Source organism: Camelus dromedarius, chromosome 3 (genome assembly GCF_036321535.1).
Source record: "Camelus dromedarius isolate mCamDro1 chromosome 3, mCamDro1.pat, whole genome shotgun sequence".
NCBI lineage: Eukaryota > Metazoa > Chordata > Mammalia > Artiodactyla > Camelidae > Camelus > Camelus dromedarius.
This window is the reverse complement of record NC_087438.1, coordinates 73,374,296-73,401,220: the sequence shown is the minus strand read 5'-3', so window position 1 is coordinate 73,401,220 and position 26,925 is coordinate 73,374,296. Positions and strand designations below refer to the sequence as shown.

The 26,925-nt window shown below is 42.4% G+C and overlaps 1 protein-coding gene and 1 long non-coding RNA gene across 5 annotated transcripts in view; one reads left to right on the top strand and one right to left on the bottom strand.

The window, feature by feature from the left end:
- The window catches only part of EFNA5 (ephrin A5), a 266,647-nt gene extending 240,445 nt beyond the window's left edge, over positions 1-26,202 (top strand). Inside the window, exons 3-5 of one of the 2 annotated variants that reach the window (XM_010987537.3) lie at positions 17,469-17,534; positions 17,932-18,012; positions 22,997-26,202. In XM_010987537.3, the coding sequence (XP_010985839.1) occupies positions 17,469-17,534; positions 17,932-18,012; positions 22,997-23,118 (269 nt within the window). In that variant the 3' untranslated portion in view covers positions 23,119-26,202. The remainder of the gene's footprint in view (positions 1-17,468; positions 17,535-17,931; positions 18,013-22,996) is intronic. The other variant, XM_064482889.1, reaches the window with a different exon arrangement.
- LOC116152242 (uncharacterized) lies at positions 380-23,443 on the bottom strand. 3 transcript variants are annotated; one of them, XR_004135801.2, is made up of 7 exons: positions 23,009-23,097; positions 22,242-22,309; positions 20,860-20,956; positions 19,536-19,621; positions 3,346-3,453; positions 2,682-3,217; positions 380-441 (listed from the first exon to the last, which is right to left on the bottom strand). It is a non-coding gene; the product is annotated as an uncharacterized LOC116152242 (long non-coding RNA). The 3 variants fall into 3 exon arrangements; XR_010379436.1 differs by lacking the exon at positions 380-441 and adding an exon at positions 23,359-23,443 and having other exon boundaries at positions 1,566-3,217; positions 23,009-23,137; XR_010379437.1 differs by lacking the exon at positions 380-441 and having other exon boundaries at positions 1,566-2,821.
- Positions 26,203-26,925: the final 723 nt, after the last annotated feature.

Below are 26,925 nucleotides of genomic sequence, written 5' to 3'. Positions count from 1 at the left end.
CAAGCCATGAGTCTGTCTGGCAAAAGGGCTTTCTGGGCAGAGGGAAGAAAAAACCCCAAGGGCCTGAGAAGAGTTGTGTGCCTACATTCCGCATGGCTGGGACAGGGTGGACAAGGGAGAGCTCCGTGGACATGTGCAAGTGTGTGTGATGGATCAGAGGACGGGGTCCTGGTGGACCACGGTAACGATCCGGGATTTCACTCTGAGGGAGATGGGAGCCATTGGAGGGCTTTGAGCTGAGGAGTAACATCTGACTTGGGTTCTGCCAGGATCACCCTGGACTCTTCATTTGCCCACAGTAGAGCAGAATCCTTTGTTTCCCTGGTGGATGGGATCCTTTGGCTTCAGTCCATGAAGGGGAAGACTTTTTGAAAAATAGATGATGCAGAAAAAATACTACATGAGCTGTTGAGTAGGGCTGTCATAGATCAGATACCTGCACTGCGAAAGAAAAAAGAAGAAATAGAAAGATACAAAGCCACCCTTAGTGCACCCTATTAATGACCTCATATCCTTATTGAATTTAAGGTAAAAATTAGTGACTCTGCTGCATGTTATTTTTCTGAGGCATCCGTAAAGCCCGTTGACCCTGTCTATGTGTGTATACACACACACATGGGCCCCTCCCCCAGATAGAACCCTCTGTTTGGTTTTGGATAAGAGGAGTTTCTGCTTTACATGTTAATTTTGGTTTCTGTGCTACAACATCATCAGCTAATTTACTTCTCCTCCGGGCCCAGGCTAAGGCGCCACACGGGTGGGAGCAGGCAAGAGCTGCCAAATCCCAGGGGATGCCGTGAGGTCAGAGACAGCAGTGCCAGGCTGAGAGGACTCTCCTCTCGAAGGCTGTGTGTACTAAGGACGCTGCCAATTTTCTGTTTTCTTTTGGAACATTGGGTTACTGTGTGTTGTTTCCTGTTTCCTCCTGCAGTGGTGCGTGTGGGTACTTAGGAGTGCATCAGTTACAGTCATACAGTATTAAAAGGCTTTTTCTTGACATGCATTAGGAAATATGCAAAGGGCATGTGTCTGCAGCAAAACTCTCACTTGGTTTTTCTTACTGAAACCCATTGCGAATGCTTATCATTACACTGTCAAGTTCCACTGAGTTTTAACCTAGCCCCAGACTTTTTGGAAGGACTTATAAGAGCTTCTGGGAAATTATGAAACAAATATTTGAAGTGGGGCTGTCATGAAGAAAAGTAGGATTTGTAAGCTGAGGTTGTACAGTTTTGGCATCAGAAAGACTTGGACTTGACTATCCGCCCTGCCATCCACTAGCTGTGTGTGTCGTCAGCGAGCTCCTTATCCCTCTGAGCCTCAGTTTCCTTGTCTCTAAAATGAGGATAATAATACCTGATTTGCAGAACTGTTCTGAGGATTAAATTTAATAAACCTGGCACAGTGCCTGGTGCATAGAAATAGTAGATAAATGGTAGCTATTATAATAATAATATTATTATGCATCCTGAAATGAAGTTCCCTCCCACCAAGTTCCATATCAATTAAGAAATAATTTAATGTTTCTAATTTGTATTTGGTCAAGCTAAATAGAGAAAAAGAAACATTATGGGGAAATAATATTCTAGAGTAATTGCTGCCAAAAGAATCCTAAAATAAAAATACAAGTCTTGTTATTAATCCCTTAAAGCAATCATTTGTGGCCGTTCTGCGACAGATTTATTGACCACAGCATTCATTTAGAAATGCGAACCTAATGAGAACTTGGCCATTAGTTGTGATAATGGTCTGTCGTTCTGAGCTTGAACCACGTGTACTTACTTGGCCTCCCTTCAAAATAATAAATTATTTCAAACTCATTTCATTTCTTGAAAAATGTCCCTATGATTTAGATCATGCTTGGGATTGTATGAGTATTCCTATAATCCATCATCCAAAATAAACTATATGATTCTGGGCTGTTTCAAGATTGAGAAACTTCAAACATTTTTTCAGAAATTGCATGAAGGGTTACAGAAGTTTCTCAAGCCTCTGATTTATCTTTTTATGCCTGTGTTTGATTGTTATTCCGTATTCAGGTTTATTTTCCTTTTAAAATAGCTCTGTGCAAAGAGAATATACTGCTAAATACTATTCCAGGCGAATGTTTGCAGATGCAAATGACTTCTATTTAAGGAGCCTGTGATTAAAACTTGAAAGAATGTGGCCCTAGAAAGCATGTGAATAACCTTTGAAAAAATCTCACAATGGAACTGAACATGGGATGTTTATAACCTAGGATTACAGCTGTGAGGGTGTGTGTGTGAACACGCATGTTCAACATGCTACAAAGGACCGCATGCTGAAACGTGTTAGTCTAATTCCACTTTAATTTAGATAAAGTAACTACTTTATTATCAAGAAACTGTAATGTGGAATCAACTAGAAGGAACTCGTGTTCCATTTGCCTGTGACAAGTGAGCCGGACAGTTTCTGCAATTCCATCTTTCTTATAAAGACAAGATATCTTTCTGATAAGTTCTTCACTGGGCCATTTCAATCTCTCATAGGTGCTTTGTGGCTCGAGTACATTTCATTTTCTTCACTTTCTGAGTGCTCACAGAGCAGGCTGCTAATAGTGAAGTCAGAAAAGCTGGGCTCATTGGCAGATGTGTTTTTTCATTCAGTCTGTTTGTGCCTAGGGATGACCAACTTTCAGGGTTCTCGTTTTCAAGACTAACCTCCTGGGGTCGCCCGAGAGATCAGGACAAGCTGTGTGTCTCACTCTGGTGGGATCGTGTCTTTCACCCTTGGGTGCTGTTGGTGGTCCCGGCTCCCGGCCCGCATCTGGGTTCTGGAGAGCAGCCGGGTTCAGGCCCCGCTGAACAGGAGAAATAATGAACATGTCACGCGCGTCGCGAGTCTTCCAGGCCCTGGCACAGCTGTGGCACTTTCCCCCCCTGCTGCGAGGCACAGCACGCTGGCCATTTGTTGGCAAGTTCATATTTCACACTGCAGGGAATTGAAATGATTGAACAGACAGAAGAAGAGTTTTATTTGCAGTAGCCTGCGTATCCCCAGACTCTGATTTGGCATAAAACATCTGCTTCCTGATCTGCTTCAAGGCCAGTTCCTTTCCTCCAACAAAGGTTACGACTTCAGGCAAGCTGTGCTTCCACTGGCAGGAGGAAATTTGCCCGAAGACTTGATTTAGTCAGAATCAAAGCATCCTGCCACAGAATTTCTTTTTTCAATTATCTCCGAAGAGGCAGCCAGACTGTAAATGTAGCAGTGTAATAAGTGTAATGAAATAAGGCAGACACTCCTTTCCCCCCACCCCCGCTGCTATCAAGGGGAGGTCCATACGCAGTTGGGAGTCCACACCCGGGAGCCCGGGAGACTTACCTAGCTACCTGTCAGCACGTGTGTCTCGGCAGCAGCACATTGTGGGGATGTCCCTTGGACGTGTTTTGGCCCATTGGCATGAGAAACAAGTGCATGCATTGGTTTCACCTGCAATGTTTACATCTTTCTGATTATAAAAGCAAATCGGCATGATGCTGAATGTAATGATTACTATTTTTCATGGTGAGGAAGCTTCATATAGCCTTCGTTTTGTGGTATGGTCCTAATTACTAATTATGTTTACCCTCATGATTTTGTTGTGCAGAGTCATATGTTTTGTTCAAGACAGCCCTCGCTAGCCTTACAGACATACATACAAAATTAAACCCTGGCATTTTATTATGCTCAAGCAATTAGATGCCATCCTCATAATGAGAAACATGACATCTTCATCGCTCTCCTCTGTATTTTCTTGTTGTTTTAATGCAGACATTTACCAGAATTGAATACAGTCTTCCTCCTACACACACACACACACACACCCCCTAATTGAATATCTGCATATCTCCAAGGAGTCCTGTGGGTGAAACCATGTATTCATCTTCTTTAGTTCTTAGGCCACTTTGGTTTAAGAGTAAGAACTGGTGCTTTTATGAAGTGCCTTTTTCTATAAAGTCAAAACCTCACAGCAGTGCACAGAAAGCCGATGGTATAAAGGAGCTAAGTAGAGTCTTTAATAGAGAGAGCTGGGTTGTAAGTGTTTTTGTTCCTATGGAGCAGATAGATTTGGCTCCATCTGTTCCATATTCATAACAAAGGAGCGCACTTACAGGAGGGCCAACTTCCCCAGAGCCGCCTGGTAATGATCTTTTCACCAGAATGAAAGCATCTCAGCCCGGTGGCGTGGCCCCGAGAAAAGCAGCTAGCAGGGTCGCCCTTCAGAACCCCGATTTCCTTGAAACTCAGGTTGACATAAATTTTCCCAGTACATAGAAGGAACGAAAAATAGACTGATCTCTCATCTCTCTGCAGCACTGTGCAGTTGGGAGGTTCAAAATGTGTGAGCTCTACCTCCCCTTTCTGCAACCACAAAACATTGATAATTAAATAGTATCGGGGGAAGTTTGCACTTGAAGTATCACAGGGGAGAGGCTGTTCTTCAAACTTCTAAGTTGTTTCTATTCGGACTTTTTAATCTTTTCAAAACTGAGGTTAATAGAAATATGAGTTATACCAAATAAGGAAAACCCCTGTTGAGTTTTGTAATTAGCAAAACTTCAAAGCCAATTTCAACCAAGACCTCTTAGATTAAAAAGATAAGTGGACCTAAGAGTACGTACTTTTTCTTTTACTAAGCTGAAGAAAAATAAAATGAATTTTTTTTGCTTAAAATGCCATGCTATATACAAAAAAAAAATCCTATTTATATGACATATGGAGTCAGCATCAAAATGTAAGTGATCCCTTAAAACTTAAATAGCACGTTGGTATTAATATCATAGCTGTCTGATAAATGCTTGTGTTTATATGCTAGCTTCACAAGCTTCTTAAGAAACAGGAACATAATTTGAAGTATACTTATCCTCTTTTCCATTCTGTGGACTTTTCAAATACTAGAAGCTTCTAAAAAATACAGCATTGATTTATTTAATATACTTCATATTGAAGTCATAACTGTAACGTATCAAACCTTTATTGTCTATCTTGGTATCATCTCTGCATTATCTGCTTACTAAATTAGGCTTTCTGGCAAATCACACAGTAAACAAGTATCTTAAAAAGTTTGCTGCAGCAATACAGTGGGCAAAGTTTTCATCTAGCTACGAGATTGCTCTGCATTTTAGCAAGAGGAAATATAAAGGTAATACTCAGAGAGTGAAAAACATAACCGTTCAGTCAGTGAAGATTTCAACACCTTGGTCCCTTTGGTTATTTTTTGTAATGTAGGGACCTGAATATTTCTGGTTTATCCAGGAGGTGTATGCTCTTTTTATAGTTCCTAGTATAATTGGCAGTTAGAGATTTGTTTGTTTCCTGGTTTATTGTCTGTATCCCAATTAAACTGTAAACTCCAGAAGCAGGAACCATTTTTTAATACTCCACAGTGTTTCCAGAACCTGACATAGTGCTTGGTACAAAGCAGGCACACAAAAAATATTTTTGAAGGAATAAATAAATGAATGAAGTAAAAACTGAATAAGCCAGAAATAGTCAGGATAGTTTTTGTCTTTTTAGTTTCGATTTAAAATTTGACATTTAACTTACCAAGTAACAAGTTGAAGAAAATCTTTAAATTTTCAAATTTTGACTATTCCAATTAGTTTATACATCTTATTATTTTATATGTAAGATGGGCAGATTTAGGTATTTGGCTCCATTTACAAACTTGGTTAATTAAATTCCTTTAACCATTAAAGATTTAATATATTCTCTTTTCTTTTTAAGTACTTGAACTGACTATAAAACCTTCCCAAGTACTTAAGTAATTCTTACCATCATCATAATTTAAAGTTAAAAATAGGAGGTTTAAGCTCTCTTAAATGTTTTAAAACTGCATGTCAACCTAAAATTTCACTTAGTCACAAGTCTAAATCAATTGTTCCATTACATATTTTAAATTGGAATTACATGTCTGACCTGTTAATCTAAAAGGCCAAAGTTTTCGTACACTTTTAAGGGTTGTTAACGTTCCACATTCTCAGATGCTTTTTAACACAAAAATTACTAGCTCTGTGGTTTTGATTCTCTTAAAAATGCCTCTACTTAGTTTTTAAACTCAGCTGCGACTCAAGTAGAGTTACAGTCCCTACACACAACTTTGAGAGTACGCTCTCATGTAACGTTTGAGGTACCATACCTTGCCAGGGCTTTGAGGGTTTCAGCCAGGAGGGCTTGACTCTCACCTCTGATCACAATCACCCCAGCATCACTCTCCTATTCTTACTTAAGCAGCCTGTGGTCAGCTGGATTCTAGTGACACCATGCCTTTATTCTCCTGTTCACTGGAGGGGCCTGCAGCCCCTACACAGGCTGATCATTTGATGAGATTCTGCATATCTTTGGCTCTAAAGATGCCCACATGCCTTATCTCTTAGACCACATACTCAAAAACATGAAAGTAATAACCTGCTTGCATCTTGTATGTCTCTTTGGGTTCTGGCTAGTAGGTCACGGTTTCCAGTATCATTCCATAAGAAGGAGCCAGCAGAGAGGGCAGAGGAACCCTCCGGGACAAGGGATTTTTTTTTTTTTAATTCCTTAACTGTTCTCTTCACTTTTGTATTCTAAATGCTGAGTTGCAGTTTCTATTTAGGCAACAAATCACTTTGCAGCTATATAGATTTTTGTTACCTGTAGACCCTTCTTCAAATCTTTATTGAACACATGCTAAGAACAAAGCAGTGGGCTCCCCAGAGGGAGCCCCCAGGGGAACTCCTCACTCCAGCAGCAGAGATGCCATGTAACAGCCAGCTCCAGGACAAAGCAGGATATGGGGGATGTGCTATTAAGGGGTCAGAGATAGATCAGTGTAAGAACCCACAAGAAGGATTGTGTGTTGGAGAAATGGAGACATATCTCACCTGGCCAGAGGGAGCTGGGGTTTGAAGAGGCAAAGGGAAAGCCATGTGAGAAAAGGGAGACAGGGAGGTTCTGGGAGGAAAGATTGTTGGGACTAGCTATTAATATGGATTAAAGGAGAGAAAAGAATAAGAGAGATAAAGAAAGAAATCGAGATTGGGGCGGATTATGCAAGACCCCGGCTGCCGTGCTGCAGGGTGACGCCAACAGCAGTGCCCAGCCGTTAACTTTGCTGGGAACGGTCCTATGTGGAGACAACCAGGGCAGACCAGAACTCAGCCCCTATCATTTGCTTTGACTTGATGCATTCTGTCAACATAAATTCTCCATCGAGGAAAGCATGTTTTGGTGTGAAACAAAGTGTACCATCCTGGTACCCAAATAACTCCCTCCTTGGTAGAACCTGACGTTCACAGAGAGCATGTTAATTTGCTCAGGCCTCTAGGGTTCCATTAGGGGCCCGCTGCCCAAACACACGGCTCCTCCTGCTACTGACTACGAAGAACAACCAAAGAAACAACTAATCTGTGTAAAGAGATACTTAACCAAATATGATGCAAAAGAATACAAGAGACAAGACTAGGACCCGCTGCCAGCAGCACAGCACCCGCAGCAGGCGTGGGCAGGTGCCGCGTCTGCACCACCTCGGACTGGTTTTACTGGGGCTGGGGCTGGGGCACGGTTAGTCTGTGTGGCTGCAGCGGCCGTCTCGGTGCCCAGCCTGGTCGCTTCTCGGCAGGATTTATGTCCTCATCTTTGGCAGTGCCCCTCTACCATAATAGCATGCTTACACTCTGAAAATGGGTTGAAAAAAGACCTCACAGAATCTCAGCATGATTTTCAAGAGGAACAGGGTCTTCCAGTGCCCTTTTCATAGTCTCTGAACTCTCACCCCAGCCTCCGTGCACATCCTCACATAAACCCCCTCGCCCTCCACCCACTACATACACAGAACTATGGTAGAATCCAGTTTTTCTAATTGAGGCTAGAAATAAAGGGGTTTTGTCCCTCTGGTTTTCCTTATGCCTCATAAATAGCTTTTTACCACAACTACCCAGACCTGATCCCTCCTCCTTCTGTAAATTTGCACTTAAAACCAGAGACTGCTTGCAGAGGGAGCAATACAGACAGAGCTGATGGCATCAATCTGGGGAGCAGTGAAGTGATATTTGAGATCTGTAGGGATCTGTCACCTGAGTTTCCAAGTGCAATATAAAAGTTCACAGCCCCTCTAAAGTAGGTCATACTTCAGCTTTTCTTCTAGAGGGGAAGCCCCCAGGGAAACTAGGTGGGTTGCCCAGCTGGCTGAAAGGCACAGAGTCAGTCAGACTGGGTAAACCAGGGAGGTTCAGGCCACCATTGTACACACGCTCAAACCACGACTCCATGTCCCTTCGAGGCCCTTCACCCAGGAGGACTGGGATGAAAGTGGGATGAAAGGTTCAAAGAAACTATTAGCCTTTTTCTCGGGGTTACTCTGAATTGTGTTGACTTGATGATTTCTTAGTAATTTACTGTCCTATATTGACAGTGACATTGTTCTGTTAATACTGTACGAATGAGTAATGGGATTTGTGGCTGTCACTGCTCACCAGTTGACAGTCACCCCAATAGCATATTACACGGGTGACCCAAGGAGCCTGTGGTGAAATCATCACATACATAGTTCCTCTCTGGGATTTGAGGAATTCTGCATTCATCTGAGTTGTCGTCTCTGTTGTTACTACCTTTATTATGTGGCTTGGAGTTGAAGAAGTTTAAGTTAGTCATTCTGCCTGTTTTCTTTCGTCAGATTATACTTATTTGGTAGAGCAGATGAAATTCACGAAAATCACCACAAACGAGAGAGAAAGAAAGATCTGACCTTAATGGTCTGGGACATCTTTTCAGTAGTACAGCTTCAGGCACACCCAGGTCTCAGAAAATAGTTAACAACTCTAGTTTATAATGGGAAACTTTTTTTCCTAACCATTCAAAAATGTTCAGTGAATTTTTAAAAATAATAAAATATCCAGTTAGGAACTTAACTCTGTTTCCTCGTGTTTAAAGGTTTTGTTAACAATTCAAATGATACCTAAGTGTTATCTTGCCCTCGGTGCCTATATGGACTGGATTCCTTCAGTCGTATTGTGGAAAAACAAGATAAAGTTTAGATTAAAAATCTGAGATTTAGGTTGACTTAAATTTTTCCTAAAGAGAATTAGAAATGCTTCTTATAGAGGATATTTTGAAAGCATTCTCTGAAATCCAGGGTTTTTGTTTTGTTTTGTTTTGTTTTGTTTTGTTTTGTTTTTGATCATGCCTTAACAGATATCAAAGTACAAGGGACGTAGCTTTCCTCAATAAACAGTAGAAACAAGTTTGTTGTCACTGAGCTTTAAAAAGCAAGTAAAAGTTTGTCCACACTTCAGATAAATGTGCACAAAGACATGATAATATCTTGTTTGTTTATTCCTAGAAATCAGTGAAAAACTTGTCGTCAGCCATTTGTTTGAGGTTGCTAAGAAAAAGTAATTGATCTATGAGGCTCAGCTGCTGGGATTTCAATAATATTTAAGTTAGCGTTTGCAGTGAGAACTTTGCCTAAGGGGCAGAGAGACGGGGAGGGGGGGCGATGGGGCGAGGGTGTGGGTACCTCCTAATTTCTCTTCGGTCTGAGGCTGCACAGCTGGAACTCATTTTACTTCTCTCACCCTGAACTTTAATTTTTCGTCCCTGTGAAGTTCCCTGGTGTTGAAACCAAGTTTTAGTTTACAGAGTGCACACTACCCTTATTTTATTGTTGGAAACACCCCTCTTCCTTTTCTAGATTTTTTTTTTAAGAAACACCCCCAGAGCCATATCAAAGTATCTGATATTTACATGATACTTTAAATTTCTCCAAGGCTTCCACCTTTAGTTAGTAACCTTGTTTCCAAGTTTTACATCTGGGACTTTGACCTTAACCTGCCAGGGAGTTAAGTCTTGAGACACCGTGGGCTGCGGGGGAGGTGAATCGCGTGGGCAAATGTAGCCGGCTGCTGAGGTCGCTCTTAGGATGCAAGCGTGATAAACCCGGGGCCAAGAGCAGGTTATGAAAACATGTGACTTTTAGATCTCAAAAGGCAGACTGGTGAGATGTACTCCATCATAACTGGTGATTTCGTTCTTAATAAGAAAATCAGGTATTGTGCTACTTAAAAAAAAAAAAGTCAGATAGCCAGCTGCAAATTGTTGCCTGGGTCTTCTTTCAAGAGGCCTAACTTTTGTTTTAAGATGTTTTTTGAGGATCTGGTAACCATTTTCCAAGAAGTCCATATGGCTCTAGTTAATGTCTATTCTATTCCCACAGCTTCTTCTGTTCCCCACCCTCCACCCACATACACAAAATGGATTCTGTTGATTCATTAAATTCTAGAAGACATTTTCAGTAGTACCATTTATTTAAAGGGGCTTTACTTTTTCTGTATTTATTGTGAAAAGAATATTGCTTAATTATGCCATTACCTGTCTCATTTACATATACCTGTGTTGTACGTTAAACCACAGGAATATCTACACGAGGAAAAACTGGGCTCTGGTAACAACTAATAACCTACCTTTTTTAATTTTTTTTTTGACTTGCACAACGTGAGAAACATTGCCCGTGGCAAACATAAAGGAAAACTGCATTAATGCCCCCACACGTGCTCATTTCTTTAGAAAGACGAAAGCAGCCGATTTTTAAAAACAAAATTTCCCAGAGTACCCAGAATGACAAGGGACACAGAAAAGGAGAAGGATTTGGCTAAAGATTTGAGGATGGATAAGGTTAGGCAGAGAGATGATACAGTGGACCAATGAGTACAGTACTGGGCCTGAAAATGGGAAGAAAATATGATACAAGAGTCTCACCCCTCTCCTGGTATACTTTCAGTTAGTCATGAAGACCATTTGTTGTCTTGATTACATCTGAGTTGGTTAAAATCTCATAACATGTATATTTAATTTGATAGCCTATGTAAAATAATTAAGTTTTTTGATACAAAGAGAAATTTTAACTTATTTCAAGTTCTTTTATTTCTGGTGTCTTCAAGCTCACCTTTATACTCTACTTCTCATATTTGAGGAAAGGTCTTCTCTCATATGACTAAGTTTACGTCTTGGATCACAGCTCATCTGGGCCCACCCAGCACCGTGGTGTTAAAGTGAGCCTAATTACAAGCAGCAGCCCAGGACGGCTACACGAGCAAAAACAAACTCAGTGGCGTGGGGAGGAAAATGAAAAACAGTTTTTAAACGCTGGCGTGAAAATAAATAGATGTGTCTCGTAGTGTTTCCTTAACAGCGGCTTATAATTACCTCTCTTCAGGGCCTATTTTAAGTGGCCGTGTAACAGGAGCTTACAAAGTAAACTCAGTTATTTAGTCAGGAAGGGCTGCTGTGTGGGACCCCAGGTGCACCAGCGCCTCAGTCCTTGGTCCTCGGTCTCAAGTCGGCCGGGGGGAAGCCTCTGACTGCACGGTTGTTTGTACGCAGCACTGTGACAGTTAGCTCTTGAGTAAACCAACCATCCCCAAATTGGTGGCTAAGACAGTATTTATTATTTCACAGTCTCTGTGGGTCAGGAATCCACGGGCAGCTTAGGTGGGTCTCTCTGGGCCTGGGGGTCTCCCAAGGCGATAGTCATCTCAAGGCTCAGCTGGGAAGGATTCAATTTCCAGCTCACTCACATGACTGTCAGCCAGACTCAGTTCCTTGTGGGCTGTTGCACTGAGGTGTTAGTTCCTTGCACGTGCTTGGCTCAAAGTCTCCTTCTGTTCCTTCTCATGTGGGCTTTTCCATTGAGAATCTCATGATATGGCACCGTGCTTCAGAAGTGAGAGAGAGACAGCAAGAGCAAAAGTGCTAAGGAGAAGGAATATGAAAAGGAATACACACACACACACACACACACACAGAGCTGGATCACTGTGCTGTGCACCAGAAATTAACACAACATTGTAAATCAATTATACTTCAATAAAAAATAAGTAATAAAACAACTGTTAAAAAAAATCCTGTGACTAAGTAGGATTAAACTCAGGATAGAAGAAAGAGCTTAACAAAGAAAGAACATATGTAATAGATGCAGAAGAAACTTTAACAAAATTAACAGCAATTTATGATGAAAAATTGATGGTGACTTAAGGATTAAAAAATAGTTTCTTCATCTAACAAAAGGCCTTGCCAATAACCCACTGTATACATAGGTTAAAAAGAAAAGAGTGTTAAGGAGAAGGAAGTCTCAGTCTGTCTTTTACAGCATCATTGCTGTATTCTCCTCATTAGAAGCAAGAAACTAGGTCCAGAACACTCTCAAGCGGAGGGGAATATGCAAAGCGTGCATGTGAGGTGAGGACTGTTGGCGCTAGGTCAGAAGCTGCCTGCCACACGCAGGATGCCATGTCCAAACGATGGGCCCACAGTGAATTTTGACGTGACTATTGCAAATACTTGCAAAATTTACAGCCTTTCGAAGTGCTGATTTGGGGGCCTTTATGTATCAAATCAGCACATAAGTGCTGAGCCGTGCTCACCTGAGCCCCAGGAGACCAAGGAAACAGGGTTTCAGGAATGGGTGAAGTGGTGCCCCTGTCTGAGGTCATGGAACAGAGTGAAGATCAGCAACCCTTTATTCACATGATACTCTAAACACAGAGAACCAGTGGGCCCCTAGATTATATTTCATTATGTGTTGTAAGGTTGTGATTGGTACTTTGCAGGTCATTAGGGGGAAGAGGCCCTATGGATTGATTTATAAAATTGCTATTAAGATCACGATGTTGGAGTGTGCTTGTTTTACTGGTCCCCATACCCCTACTCCCAGCTTCCTGAGTCCAAAAGTACATTTTCAGCAGTAAACTGAGTAAAGGGATATGAATTTGGATTACATGACAAATGTTTAAGACACGAGTTGAATTTCTCATTTTAATCTGACAAATTCTATTAGAAAATTCATGTATTTTTTTTTAATTGAAGTATAGTTGATTTACAATGTTGTGTTAATTTTCTGGTGTCCAGAAAAGTGAGTCGGTTGTACATATATATTCCTTTTCATATTCTTTTCAATTATAGTTTATTACAAGATATTGAACCCAGTTCCCTGTGCTATACAATAGGGCCTTGTTGTTTATTTGTTTTAGACATAATAGTTTGTATCTGTTAATCCCAGACTCCTAATTTATCCCTTCCTCCTCTCCCCTTTGATAACTATAGTTTGTTTTCTACGTCTGTGAGTCTTTCTGCTTTGTAAATAAGTTCATTTATACCATCTTTTAGATTCCACATTTAAGTGGTATCATATGGTATTTGTCTTTGACTTCCTTCACTTAGTATGATAACTTCTAGGTCCATCCATGTTGTTGCAAATGGCATTATTTCATTGTTTTTTATGGCTGAGTAGTAGTCCATTACACATATATACCACATCTTCTTTATCCAGTCTTCTGTCAATAGACATTTAGGTTGCTTGCATGTCTTGGCTATTGTAAATGGTGCTGCTGTGAACACTGGGGTGCATGTTATCTTTCTGAATTAGAGTTTTCTCCAGATACATGCCCAGGCGTGGGATTGCTGGATCATATGGTAAGTCTGTTTTAAGCTTTTCAGGAATCTCCATGCTGTTTTCCACAGTGGCTGTGCCAATTTACATTCCCACCAACCATGTAAGAGGGTTCCCTTTTCTCCACGCCCTCCCCAGCATAGAAAATCTGTGTGTCTTTATAGAAAGAGTTCAGGTCGAGGTTTTCCTTTACCTGTTGCAGGTTAATGTTTCTTTGTGGTGGCTAAAGCTCCAATTTGGGAACTTAGAGGTGAAATGTTTCAATCTTTTGTCCTAGTTGTTGTCGGTTGGCTTCTGGGGGACCTATCAAGCCTGGATAAAACCCCCTCTGATAAACACACCCAGGACACCCTCACACGCCCTGACAAAGCTATGTTGGCAACTCACACAGACCTCAGCTACCACACAGAGCCCTGCTGGTCCCTAAACTGTGGTTCCTCTGTGTCCCCAGCTGGGATGAGTACAGCACAAGGACCACACCAGTCTGTCTTATACATCTTTGCATCCGTGGTACCTAACAGGAAAGCTGGTACATAGTAGAAATTTTAAAAGCATTTGTGTGGATGGATAAAGCTGCCATAACATATCATACATGGTAGGAGTTCTTTGCTGTCAGTTTTCAAATGTTCACTATTTTCTAAGGAAAGCAGCATAAGAATTTATAAATTTTGTCTTAACTAAGAGTGTTGCTTGTTATAAAATGGTGTGTCTCTAGAATCACAGGGATTAATACTACTACCTACCTCCTGACAGAAGCCAGGCACATTTTAAGTTTCTACACCCCCACTCACGTCCATCTTCAGTCTTGCTCATAATTTGATCCTGAGAGACTTTTCTTTATACATTTACTTGTGTAAATATCACATTTTTCAATTCCTCTGTTGTTTTGTGTTCGTAATGCTCAAGCCTCTGCTTTTTTTGTTTCTGTGTGACTAGTAAGGCACTTTCATGTTCCCTTGTATCTTCGAATATTACTAATAATTAGTAATTGATATTTTTAAGTGGTACAATGGCATGTTCTGTTTGTCAGCTCAGGGGTGTGGGGTTAAGAAACCTGGACCATAACATGGGATAGAGCTGTTACCCCAAAAGGGGAAGGGAAAAGACCCCAGTTCTTGTTGTAGCCGAAAGATAACAATTCAAACGGGAGACGGAAGCATTGTTTAGCGAAAGATTTTAAAGGTTTTATTTAGCAAAGGGCAAGTACACCTCCAAGAACGGGAGGCAGGCTGATCCAAGGGCAGAAGGCAGTGGGCTTTGTTTGTTCCCTTCTCTTGTACCTTAGCTTAGAGGTGGTCTCTTGATTGACAGCTCTTGCCCCTGGCGTGCTTGGTCATGCTTGTCCCCTTTTGCTCATGTCCTTACCCATCATGCACACAGAATAACCCACGGTGGGGGGCCTAAGCCACAATGCTAATTGTATTACAATGAGCATTGGGTCGTGTGCAGTTAGGTCCTTGTCGCTACTGTGCAGTTGTGGCTGTCAGGTTCTAACTGGTTTCTTGCTGGCACTTGTTTAGAGGAAGTAAAGCCCCTTTAAGCTGAAGGTGGGCACACCACCATCTTCTGGACCACCCTCCCTCTCCTCCACCTATCTGCCCGGTGCCCCCGCTTATCTGAATACCTAATAGAGCCAAACTCTCAACTTTTTTAAACCTTGCATGAAAATTGAGTTTTGCTGAAATATGGAAGAAGTTGTTTTGGTGTTATTTTTGATTTTCAGTGTGGTAGATAAGGAACTCAAGTTACACTGACGTAGCAAGGCACACCCTCTTAGGTAGGGTCTGAGGGTTAAGAGTTTCCGTCCTGGGCTTAGGCTGGAAGTTGTGGAGTCAGCTGACTTAATGTGATCTGCATTGTGTACTCACATTATGTGTTTATTCTTTGCATCGATTTTTCTAAGGATTAGCATGTAACAGTCAAACAGCATCATAAGGTGCCAGTCACATTAACCCTATCATACAGCTTTTCTGGTGACAGAGAGCAGGTGAGGAAGTAATGGGGAAGTTTGATGGGGAAGGTAAGTCTTTTATACAACCAGAAGTACATTTTATATCCTTAATTCATAGAAGCAGGTAGGCCATCCGGTAGCCAGGACTAACTGCCCCTCTGAGAGCCGGTGCGAGAACCTGGGACTCCTCCTGGGAGCCTTAGCGCTTGCTGCTGTTCAGTTATTCTAGGGCGCTCTGCAGTGATTTCTATGTCCTAGATTATAGGATTCCTCCTCCACATCAATCTGCAAGAGCTGTGCTAACTCTAAGAAGTACCTTCACTAAAACAATTAAACATCTGATCCCGCCTGGAGCCTGTTACATCTAACAGGAAGGATCATCAAGTAAAATCAGGTATTGCATGTGGCAAATCAAGTTCTCAGGGCTTGTAGTGAGTCCACCTTAGCTCAAAAATCCATAGAACAGCGGCGTAAATATCCATGTGTCACTTTTTCACACAACCTCTCATGAATAAGACATGAACTCTCTCAAGAACCCATGGTTTTTCTAATGAATTGGAGTCACCTACGTGTACTGTATTTGTGACATGCACATTTGCAGTTGGGGCCACAGGAAGGACACCATTTCCTGGATCAAACCACAGAGTACAAATATTGTGCCCTAAATAACACACTAGTTACTGTAAATGTCAGTAAAGGGAGTTTCTCCAACTTTGATTTAATGAAAGCCGACGGCAAAGCCAGCTGTTAGCGCTGCTTAACTGCTTGTCGGGGAAGGGGAGGGTGGGAAGGGCTGAAAACGTCTCTTCTGTGTACACTTTGGTCTTAGAATGAAGCACGTTTTCAACAGGTGTTGAACAGCGACACTAGGGGGTCCTTTCCAGCTTGATGTCTTTTAAGTGGTAACTTTGTAAGTTCTCCTCCAGGACGTGGACCCAGAGGTACAGGAGGAGGTTTGTGGAAAGTTAAGTTTGAAATTTGCATCTTGAACCCTCTCTCCTGCAAAATCAGCATTTTAGTTTTCTGGGCTCCCTGTGAGGGACAATAAGAATATAAGAGAGAGAAGGCACACACACCCTCGTCACTGAGGGTATTACCAAAGTAATTGTGAGCCATGTGTGTTTTGATTGGTATCATCTGCTTTTTCTGAACAAAGAAACCACATGAAGCAGAGGGAGGGACGTATGCAGCACTCACTGCTGTAATTTTTGTCATTTCTAGAATGCGTTTGTAAGCATGTTTGTTAAGGGGTCTTACTGCCTTGGAAGTCCCTTGGACATTAGGCTGAGTTTGGAGGGGACAATCTTTCAAACGCAGGGAAAGTTTTACAGTCTTATTATCTTGAAGAGGAGAAGAAAGTTTCTTCCTCAAATGATTTATAACTTGAAACACGTTGTCATGTTTTGGTAAGCCCACTTTATTAATTCCATCCTTCTCTGTGGCAAATTTTTAACAATAAATGGACCACTGCAACACAGTACTTTCTCAATAGCATATTGTACTTCTAATAGCATGATGGAAGCTGCCGGGCCGGGTTTAGTCATATAGAATGGAGCCAAGTTCCGAGTTAAACCTCTAATTGAATTACCTGCAAAGCACTGACAGACAGGCTTTCAGGACAGACAAAGCTCTGCTTTCCCCAGCAGAAGTAGGTCATGTTTAAGTTGGCCTGGCAACTGTCTGTTAGTGGTTCACCTTGGGCTCTGGTGGGCGGCGGGCCCCTGTTCCTGCAGGAGGAGCCGCTCTGTGAAAGCAGGAGGGTTCAAACATTATCTTCTTATTACAGAGAAAATTGATAACAGATCCAGTTAAATGGAAGAGCCTTTGAAATAAAAATCCGGAGTATTTTTCTGTAGATTACCAGCATTCCTGCAGGATTCTTTCTTTCTTGTATCAAAGAGGGAGGTTAGGGGTAGGAAAGGAGCCCTTTCTTTAGCAGTCAGTGTCAATCTGAAAAGTATTTTTGTTCTGTCTTCTGGGAAGGATTAGAGTGCGTTCCTGTCGGGCATGGAAGAGTTTACTGTAGACACTCTGCAAAGAGTAACCACTGTCCTTCTCTCCTCTCGTCCTTGCTCTTTGTCTCTTCCGCAGCCTCTGCAATCCCAGACAATGGAAGACGGTCCTGTCTAAAGCTCAAAGTCTTTGTGAGACCAACAAGTAAGTTCCGGGGAGTGAGCTGCCCAGGGTGGCTTCACTGCGCATGCTTTATTGTGTGGTCTGGTTCACAGCGGTACAACTTTTTTTTTTACTGTAAATCCTGTGTGGTATCTGTTTGGTATATCAACATCCATGTTTTAGTTTTCATCCTGTTTTTTCTCATCATTTTTCATGATGCTTTTATTTTAAGTACACAGCAGTTGCTAACTTGTTGTTTCTTAGACTGTTGTACGTGCACAGCAAATGGGAACAATACTGGCATTTGGAAACATGCCACTGATTGTAAAACAGTCTCTACATCAATAAAAGGAAAAATTAGAGAGAAAGAAAAAAAGAAATGGGAGTTGAAGGGTGTCTTCACTAACATATTTGGCTGTTATCTCTATTTTTGTTATAGATAGCTGTATGAAAACTATAGGTGTTCATGATCGTGTTTTCGATGTTAACGACAAAGTAGAAAATTCATTAGAACCAGCAGGTTAGTATGCTTAGAGAATCTCTTTTAACAAATGCATCTCTCTCTCTGGTGTTTCAGTACCTTTTTTCCTTTCTTTCTTCCTCTCTGCATGTTTGCATGGTAGACTTGCTCTGCTTTTGCTCATCGCTAGCAATGCTAATATGACTTATATTCTACCTCATCCCTCCAGTATCTTTGTGTAATGCATGTCAGAAATGATGACTTTTCTTTTTTGGACATGGGTTTGATATAATGCATCGTCCTAGTCTAGAAGCCCCATCAGAATGCTAAAATCTCACTACTTTTTGCCATATCCTCAGAGCATGCTGGTGAATCACTGAATGTTAATGAATCTGTTTTCATTGAAGACAGGAAAAAATTTCTACTGTGTGTGCTTAACAAATTTTACTTCTCTAGTATATCGAAATCTATCGATAGGTGTAATAGGTGAGGAGGAGGAGGATGATTATTAATGATTACTTACGCCCAGAACACATACATCCTCTCCCGATGCTGTATGCAGAGGATTTCTTGTCCGCGCCCACTGCCCCCAGCCCCTGCTGCTGCATGTGGTAGGACTGTTACACTCGGACTGCACACATACAATAGATTTGCATGTAAACACATACACACAAAATCCTCTTTATTTTTGATGGAGTTTTTTACTTTTTAAAGTAGCCTCATCATGCTCAGTTATTGGCTGGAGTTGCCTGAGAGGAATGTGCCCTTAGCTGAAAAAATGAAGCAGGTCCTAAATGGAACTAATGACTGGACATTATTAGCCATCTGCATGTTTGCAGCCGAACAACAAGTTCTTTCTTTCAGATTGATCCAAGTGACATACCTCTGTGGTTGTCATACCTTCCACAAACCTTCATTAACCTAGACAACCTTATGGCTTTGTGCTTGGCTGATGGCAGTGCACTGCCTCACAGATGTAGAGGGTATTGTGACCAGAAGTGACCCCGGCAACCACCTACCAGTCATTTCCAACACACGTTCCTGGTTACCCTGGGTTCTTCCTAAGAAAGGAAGCAGCAGCAGCTCTGGATCTTCCAGCCCTCCCTCCGAGCACAGAGCACAGATGAGAGGTGTGGACAGTAAGCTAGCTCTCAGAGGCCTTAGTGACTCCCAGGGATCAGTCAGCTGCTTTAGAGCTACAAGGGCTGAGTGCTGACATGGAGAAATTTTAATTGTGTCCTGAAAATCTAGAAGCATTACTGTGACTTTTCAAGGTACCAGACGCCTCACAAGCTTAAGGACCTCGGGCCATCGTGGGATCTGTGAGTTAGATGAGCTCTCTTTTAAGGACCACAGAGTCTACACTTTTCCTTTTATAACTGAGACTTGCCCAGGCCATGCAACTAGTTACACACAGATCCAGGTGTAATATTCACATCTCTCAACTCTCATGCCACTGTTAGTACACAAGTAAGATTCTCTTATCATTACTAGACGTAGACGTCCATGAAGAGAACTTTACCATTTTGGCTTTGTAAGTCAGAAAGACCAGTAGAGTTGGGTGTGTTATAAACATAACTTACCCTGAATTAGATCTTTTTGATGCACGGATGCAGAATGTAGGCAGAGCTTTCCAGTCATCTTTTTTTCCCCAGGTAAATTCCATTGCCTATCGAGAAAGCAAGAGGCTGTTTAGAGACATAACAGATTCCATGTTTTTCTCTGGTAATGAAGAGGCACAGTGAGGACTATTCTGACATTAGGAAAATTACCTTTGAATTCAACTAATGCTAAAACGCAAGGTACCAAGTTGCATTACTACGTGAGCATATTTCACTCTGTCTTTTGGGAAACAGACTCTTTTTCACTGAGCACTTAAACCCATGATGCCCCTATAACTGACAGAATTTTGCAAAAGTTTGACAGAAGGTAGTCATACAGTGGTGGGGGGGACTAGAAATGCAGGTGTACACACAGGAGAAGCTCCCTGAGTCAGTCATGACTAGATTATCTAAGAGCATCTTGTCTTACATAAGACAAGGTTGAGCTACGATCCCCTGGCTGTATGAATGCAATAATAAATTTGAGTACTTGCCTGTATTCTTTGGAAAATTCAGACTTGCAGCTCTGCACCACTGTGTTGGATGGCTGAGTCTAGACCCAGACTAGATGACTCCAGCCAGGCTGAAAGGATTCTACTGCATGTTCTCAGCAATGTCTACTAATTCACCTGTCTTTGGAATGTATTTGTCTTTTTTGTTTGCTTGTACACTCTGCCTGCCAGTTTCCTATCATCAGGGACACAGGATGATCTCAGGGCCAACATATGCCCCATAATATGCTCCAAAGTATGGCTAGCATTCTCTCTCTCAACCACTGAAACCCTCATGTTGTGGAATCCTGGAGCCAGGAGGCAAGACTTGATTTGGCATCTAAAGAGAACTATTTTCGTCTTCCAAGCCACCTTCACTGTTCCCAGTGTTGGAAATTCCCTGTGTTTGGGGTAATTTCCACTGGGGTAGACTGTGCCTATGAATTCCTCCTTATAAGTCTGGCATTGCTTAGATTTACCCAAAGAACAGCCAGTTTTCGTTTTGCTTCTTGAGGGCCATAGAAGCTCAACACTGAGGCCCTGTTTCATAGAAGGATACTCTGGAGAATCCTGAGCCAGGACCAGTACGTTATGGCACAAAGAGAGGACCGTGGTGCCCCAAAGTGACAGATTTTCTCCTTTGAGGGGAAGATGGTACTTACTGATAGGCTGCTTAGAAAAGGGCTAGTTAGGGGGGTGGAGGGTGGGGAGGGATAGACTGGGGAAAAAAAAAAAAAAAAAGAAAGAAAAGGGCTAGTTCCAAAGATGGCCATGATTTGAGGAGCAAAAGGCACATTTAGCCTCTCTTTACTTACATGACAAACAAAAAGCTTTCCTCTCAAGGTTCTGCAACATTCATTCCCCCGTCTTGTGCGGCATGGGCCTAGAGCATGGACAGCCCTCGCTGAGCACCTGGATGGATAGGGAAGGCGGGCCCCCTTCAAGCTCACACTGAGTATCTAAGTGTTACCTGGCACCTTTTTGTTACCTGGCACCTTTTATCAGTACACTTCCTGGGAGTGGTATCAGTACCACTTCCCCATGAAGAGGATCGGGTAATCTGCGAGTGAACATAAGATGAAGAGCCCAGTAGGTGGTCTAATTTCAGGTGTATAAATGTAAGTGGTTATTTCAGAACGAACCCTGGAGTCCTCAGGGTTTATGATTCTTTCCCAGTTAAGCCTGAAGTGCTCTATCGTTCTGGTTGACAACACACTGGTGCTCTTAAAAAGGTGATTTGAATTCTCTTTTCAGGGCAATTGAGGGCATTTATGTCTCCTCCTAACTATAGATGTGATATATTTGCAAGGCTCAGGAAGGACAGAGAAGAGAGTCCAGAAGTGTTTGGCTACATCACGTGGGGCTTTATATTTTCCTCTGCACCAATTTAACTTCCCATTCTCAGTTCCTAAACTTTTCTAGTCTCCTAAGCTAATAGCCATTCCATGCAGGTTTGCTAGGGTCCAGGAGAGGAGAGCACATTTGACCCAGGGATGCAGGAAGGCTAAAGTGATAAGTGCGCTGCAGAGTAGAAGCCACACGGCTGAGGGAATATTTCTAAGTTCATATTAGGAGTGAACATAATAAACAGAAACAACCCACGTGAGCATCTGAAGCAGAGGCCCACCCTGAGCCTGAAGCGTGGTTGCTTTAGGACAAATAATAGAGCGTGACTCTACCTTGCAATGAAAAAACATTCTTATCGTGACATGTGCGGTGTGAGGATAGAAATGAATTTACAATTAACATTCACTCTATTAAGAGGCTCAAGGAGGTCGTTCAGGGGCATCTAGGGATGATCCTTCAAGGTCTATGGAATTGGGAACAACCTCTACAACCTCCCTTGTTCCCATTCCCTCTGACCCTTGAGCGAGTGCAGCATGATGGTCACTGAGAGCCTACTGGAAGTTCCCCTGATGCTAAAGTAAAATCTACCACCACAGAACCCCACTGTTGGCCCCACACGGAGTTCAGAGAGCACTTAGTCTAGAAGCACAAGGTAGGCAGGTGGAAGGAAGAAGCCAGCAACCCCGGAGCACAGGGCGCCGCTTAGGCACGCCTCCGGCCTGTGTGTGGTACTAACTGCTGCGAAGTTCCTGTTTCGAAGTTAAGCCTGTTAATCACGCAGATCGAGAAGGCGCTCCAAGGTCAGAGGCAGCCTTACAGGGCACTTTATAGCTAAATAAAAGAAACTTACCTCAGTTACTCCATTTATTGAGAGGAAAATTTGCATCCACGCCGATAGTTTGTGTGCCCATCTTCAGCCTGATAAAAATAAAAAGTCAAGTTCAAGTAATTTAATCCTGGCGTTACAGGGTTTGTAATAGAAACAGCACCCTAACTGATTTCCTAATTGTAGGCAAACCAGTGGGTACAGATTTATTTAGGTTTAGTGAGTATGATGTGTAGCTTATTTAAAATGCTGTTGTTCTGGCATTTAATTCTTCATATTTTAGAATTCATGTAGGCATCCAACAACCAGGCATTCAACACTAATCCTGTGAAACCACTAAACAAGAGGAAAATGGGCAGCCCATTCTGGTTAACCACTAATATACCAACATTAACTGCGTCTTGCCACCCCCTAACGTGTTACTTGCTTCTCCATGACACATGGGGTTTAAAAGGCACATTCACATCTCAAGTTTGTGCATGGTGTGTTTGACTGCTAGCAGTCAAAGTAGCTCACGTGCCAAAGGTTACAGTGTGAAAACATTTTTCACCTCAGTTTTTAAGGAAAGTATGAATATTGCTGAGCAAGTCCAATTTTCCCTGCCTCTCCTTTGTTTGCTGTAAATAATGAGTGATTATGCAGACATCAAAGTCAATGGTGGCACAAGGTTCATTACCCTACTTTGCAGAGGGTGGCGAGGTCTGTTAACAGCAGGCTGCTGCAAGAGAGTTATTAAGGATGTGAAATCTCATTGGAATGTGTGCTTTCTATTTGAACAGATGACACCGTACATGAGTCAGCCGAGCCATCCCGCGGCGAGAACGCGGCCCAGACACCAAGGATATCCAGCCGCCTTTTGGCAATCCTACTGTTCCTCCTGGCGATGCTTTTGACATTATAGCACAGTCTCCTCCCGTCACCTGTCACAGAAAACATCAGGGTCTTGGAACACCAGAGATCCACCTAACTGCTTATCCTAAGAAGGGACTTATTATCGGTTTTTTGGCAGATGTCAGATTTTTGTTTTGTTTCTTGCAGCCTGAATTCTGAGCAACAACTTGGGGCCAGGGAGAGCTAAAGTAGTTGCTGCCTCCCTCACCCCAGTCACCCCACCCCCGCCCTTGCCCTTGCCCTCTCTCACCTCTTCCAAATTAAATGGACTCCAGATGAAAATGCCAAATTGTCGTAGTGACACCAGTGGTCGTCAGCTCCTGTGCATTCTCCTCCAAGAGCTCACCTCTGCTAGCGCAGCGTCCGCGGTACACGGACGAGGAAGGATAGTGGCAGACGCAGCCAGTGATGGCGAGACCCAGGAGGGTTTTCCTCTCCCACACAGTACTTACGCCTTCTCCTTCAGGACTGGATGACGACCTTGCAGGGCATCCTGTCACCATGTCAAGTCCAGAGGGGCGGTATTGAGACTAGATATACTATTACACCATATCCTCTAGGAGTGTATAAATGAACAGGCTTCTAAAAGGTTGAGACACTGGGTTTTTTTTTTTTTTTTCTTTTTAAAAAGATGACTGTCTTAAAGCATTCTTGACAGCAAAACTTGTGCTCCGTAAAAAGAAGCCTTTTTTTTCTAGGAAGCGGGTCGGGTGCCAGAATGCTAGCACAGAGCAAGTTGTGAAAACAGGAAACTAGGTGTGGTGGGGTTATGTGTGAGTGCCTCTAATTTTTTTTGGTGACTGGTCAGTGCACACCAGATTTTTTTTCCCTTTGAATACAGATCACCATGGTGCTACAACTTCTTTTTTTTTTTTTTAACTGAAAGAGGCATTTTTATGAATAAAGTGACCTTCCCCGAGGCTGAGAAGCCAGGGTTGATGAGTGTACACGGAATAGCTTTGGATACTCCTCTGGGGGACAGTATGGACCAAGGAAAGGATGTCAGTGGCCAGAGGAGATGTCATTTGGCTTTGCTGGAGCGCCAGTGTGCTGTGGCCTTTCCCCGACTCCCACCCTAGTACCCACATTTTGCTCCACACTCCACGACTATGGGGGCTCGGACACCAACCCCTGTCCCCAGGACAGTCAGTCAGCACTACTGGGGAGGGCTAAAGGGAAATTTGGAATAAAAATTCCAAAGCTTGGAATGAAAAAATTCATAGTTGCTTTTATATTCTTTCCCTTTCTGACACAGCCTAAAGTTTAGGGGGAACATGTTTATCTGTGGGAGATAAACAAGATGGAGTCCCAAAGACTTTAACAAAATATTTTTTTAAAAATCCACTAGAATAGAAAATACATTATTTAGATATACTTTATGCTGAGAGTGAGTATATATGCTTGTCCTATTTAAACTTGTGAGAAAAAGTGGTATCCCTTGATACATTTAGAAATATGGGGGCTCTCTTGTTTCATTGTGGGGGCGGGGCAAGAGGCGGCTCAAGGCAGGGTGACCCTGTTTAAGGAACCTGAGCGCGGCCACAGTCACCAGGAAATGCAAGCCTTGGGGTTTCTACTGATGAGGCTGTCACGAACTGTGAACTCCAAAGCCTAGACAGGGAGGAGTGTTAGACCGGTGGGAGAAGAGTCAAGCCTGTTTTGGCTCTTGCAGGACACAACAACAGAAACCATGCCTTTCAAAACAAAACAATAAACGCAACGATCATATAAGATGTGAAAAACTGGAAGCATTCCAGCACAATAAGGGTGTTTTCATATATTTGTTTTTTTTTTTAAATGTACATCTTAAAAAAAAAAGGGTCATGTTATGGATTGACTTAATGAATGGGAATTTGCTAAGAATTGTGAGTAGTTCTGAATTAGAGAAATATGTGAATGAAAGGCAGCTGTAAAGGCACTGCACCCTGGAGAGTTGTACACATGTCGAAATGTAATCTGGGCTTACCTGATCCGCCTGGAGTGGATGTTAACGCTGGGTCTGTTCGCACTTGGAACCGCGTGAGCAGGGTTGCCAGCCTCGCAGATACCATCGGCCCTGGTCCCCCGGACATCAGAACTGCTCTCGAGTGGCCGAGTCTTATCACAGAAGGCAGCCACCATTTCACTGAAACAAAAGTTCACAGCATTGGATTCTTTTCTGCATTAACTAGTTATATACTCAGTACTCTCAGTAATACTTTTTATTAATAGTTACAGGCTCGTTGGTCCAGTGGGATCTGGGTTGGGGCGGGGAGGGAAGATACCTTCTAAAGTGGATCACTAGTCAGAACCAAAATAATCCTGCATGTTCTATAACCACAAAGAAATCAAATGATCCTGTAATGATTCCAGTTAGTCATAACTACATTAGCAGTGCTAATTTCATTTAGAAATGGTGACTTCTGTGGTTTTCTAGCATTTGTCTCTAACAATTGATAAAATAATTACTCATGGCCCTCTCTGCCATCGTCTTTCATTTTTCACAGTGAAATTAGACCCCTTTACTTCACCGTTGTGCCACGACAAATTAAGTGTAAAAAAAAAAAAAAAAGCAAGACTACCCACACCAGTAGACAGTGTGCTTCTTTACTTAGAAGTGACGTCATTGTAGGTAATGCTTGCCACGGAGTTTAAGAAGATGACTGGTATCAGACGGTTTTCATCTTGTCCAAGAAGTGCTGGTGGCCTTTTGTGATGGTGTTACAACCCTCCGGGGGCTTAGGAGGATGTCGATGCAACTTTATAGCAGCTTTTAATTTCAAAAACACTTCAAAAGTCTGAAGGGCAGCCTTTGCCGCCTCTCAGCCCCAGTCAGTCAAACCCCAGCGACCTTTGCCCCTGGTTGCCAAGGGCTTTGCAACATGAAGCAGGGAAATAAGGATCTGTCTGTTTAGTGGATACCGTGTATCCTTTAATAGACCAGGTAACAGTTCGTGTTAGTTTAGACTATTGTTTTGTACTGTACTTTCTTGGGTGGCAGAGGAAAGAAAAGTAAAACGTTTAAAAAAAAACAAACTGCGTTCTTTAAATTCTGTATTATTAGCAACCTCTGTTGTATATAGTGTTTGATAATAAAGTATTAATTTGATTCTTATGTCTTTTGTAAGTGAGAACAATAGTCTTTCAGGATACAAAACACCCACTGAGGCTTTGAAACACCCAATGTAGATGTGACTAAGAAGAGTCACAAATGGCTGAGACACTGCTCCATACAGGACTCACGTGTGGTCATCGCCCTCCTAATCTAAAGACTCCATCTTGGGACCTGGAACAACATGACTTTTTAATCAATATTTTGTCCTCAATGTTATCAAGGTCTGATGTTGGAGCCCTGTGGTGTTTTTTCCCCGCCCCTAGCATGTTGGTTTGGAAAGGTTTAGGGACTTTAGTAACGGTTCTGTACTTTGGTTTTCTGTTTGTGGTGGTCTTCATAGACTTTCATTCTTTCCCAGGAAGACCCTTGCCAGTATCACGTGCATGGGAAAGGCTGCAAACCGTGAGGTCTGGAAGGTTAAGTGGGGGTTCTTTCCCTCTGTGTCGTTGTGCAAGAAGTGTCACATAGTACCTGTGGCCTTTCAGGGACTTTGTTTTCCTCTGGTGCCTTAGCGACGGCAGCAACCATTTTTTTTTTAGTTTCCTGAAAACAAACAAACAAAAAAAAACAGTTTAACAGTTTAACCTCCTTCCCTCCATTCATTGCTCTCAGAGCTGTGATCACTGATTTTCCTTTTGGAAGCCACCTCCACTGACACCCTCATTTGTCTACACCTCCTCCCCTTACTTATGTGTATTATTATTAGTTTTTGGTCTCTTGCCT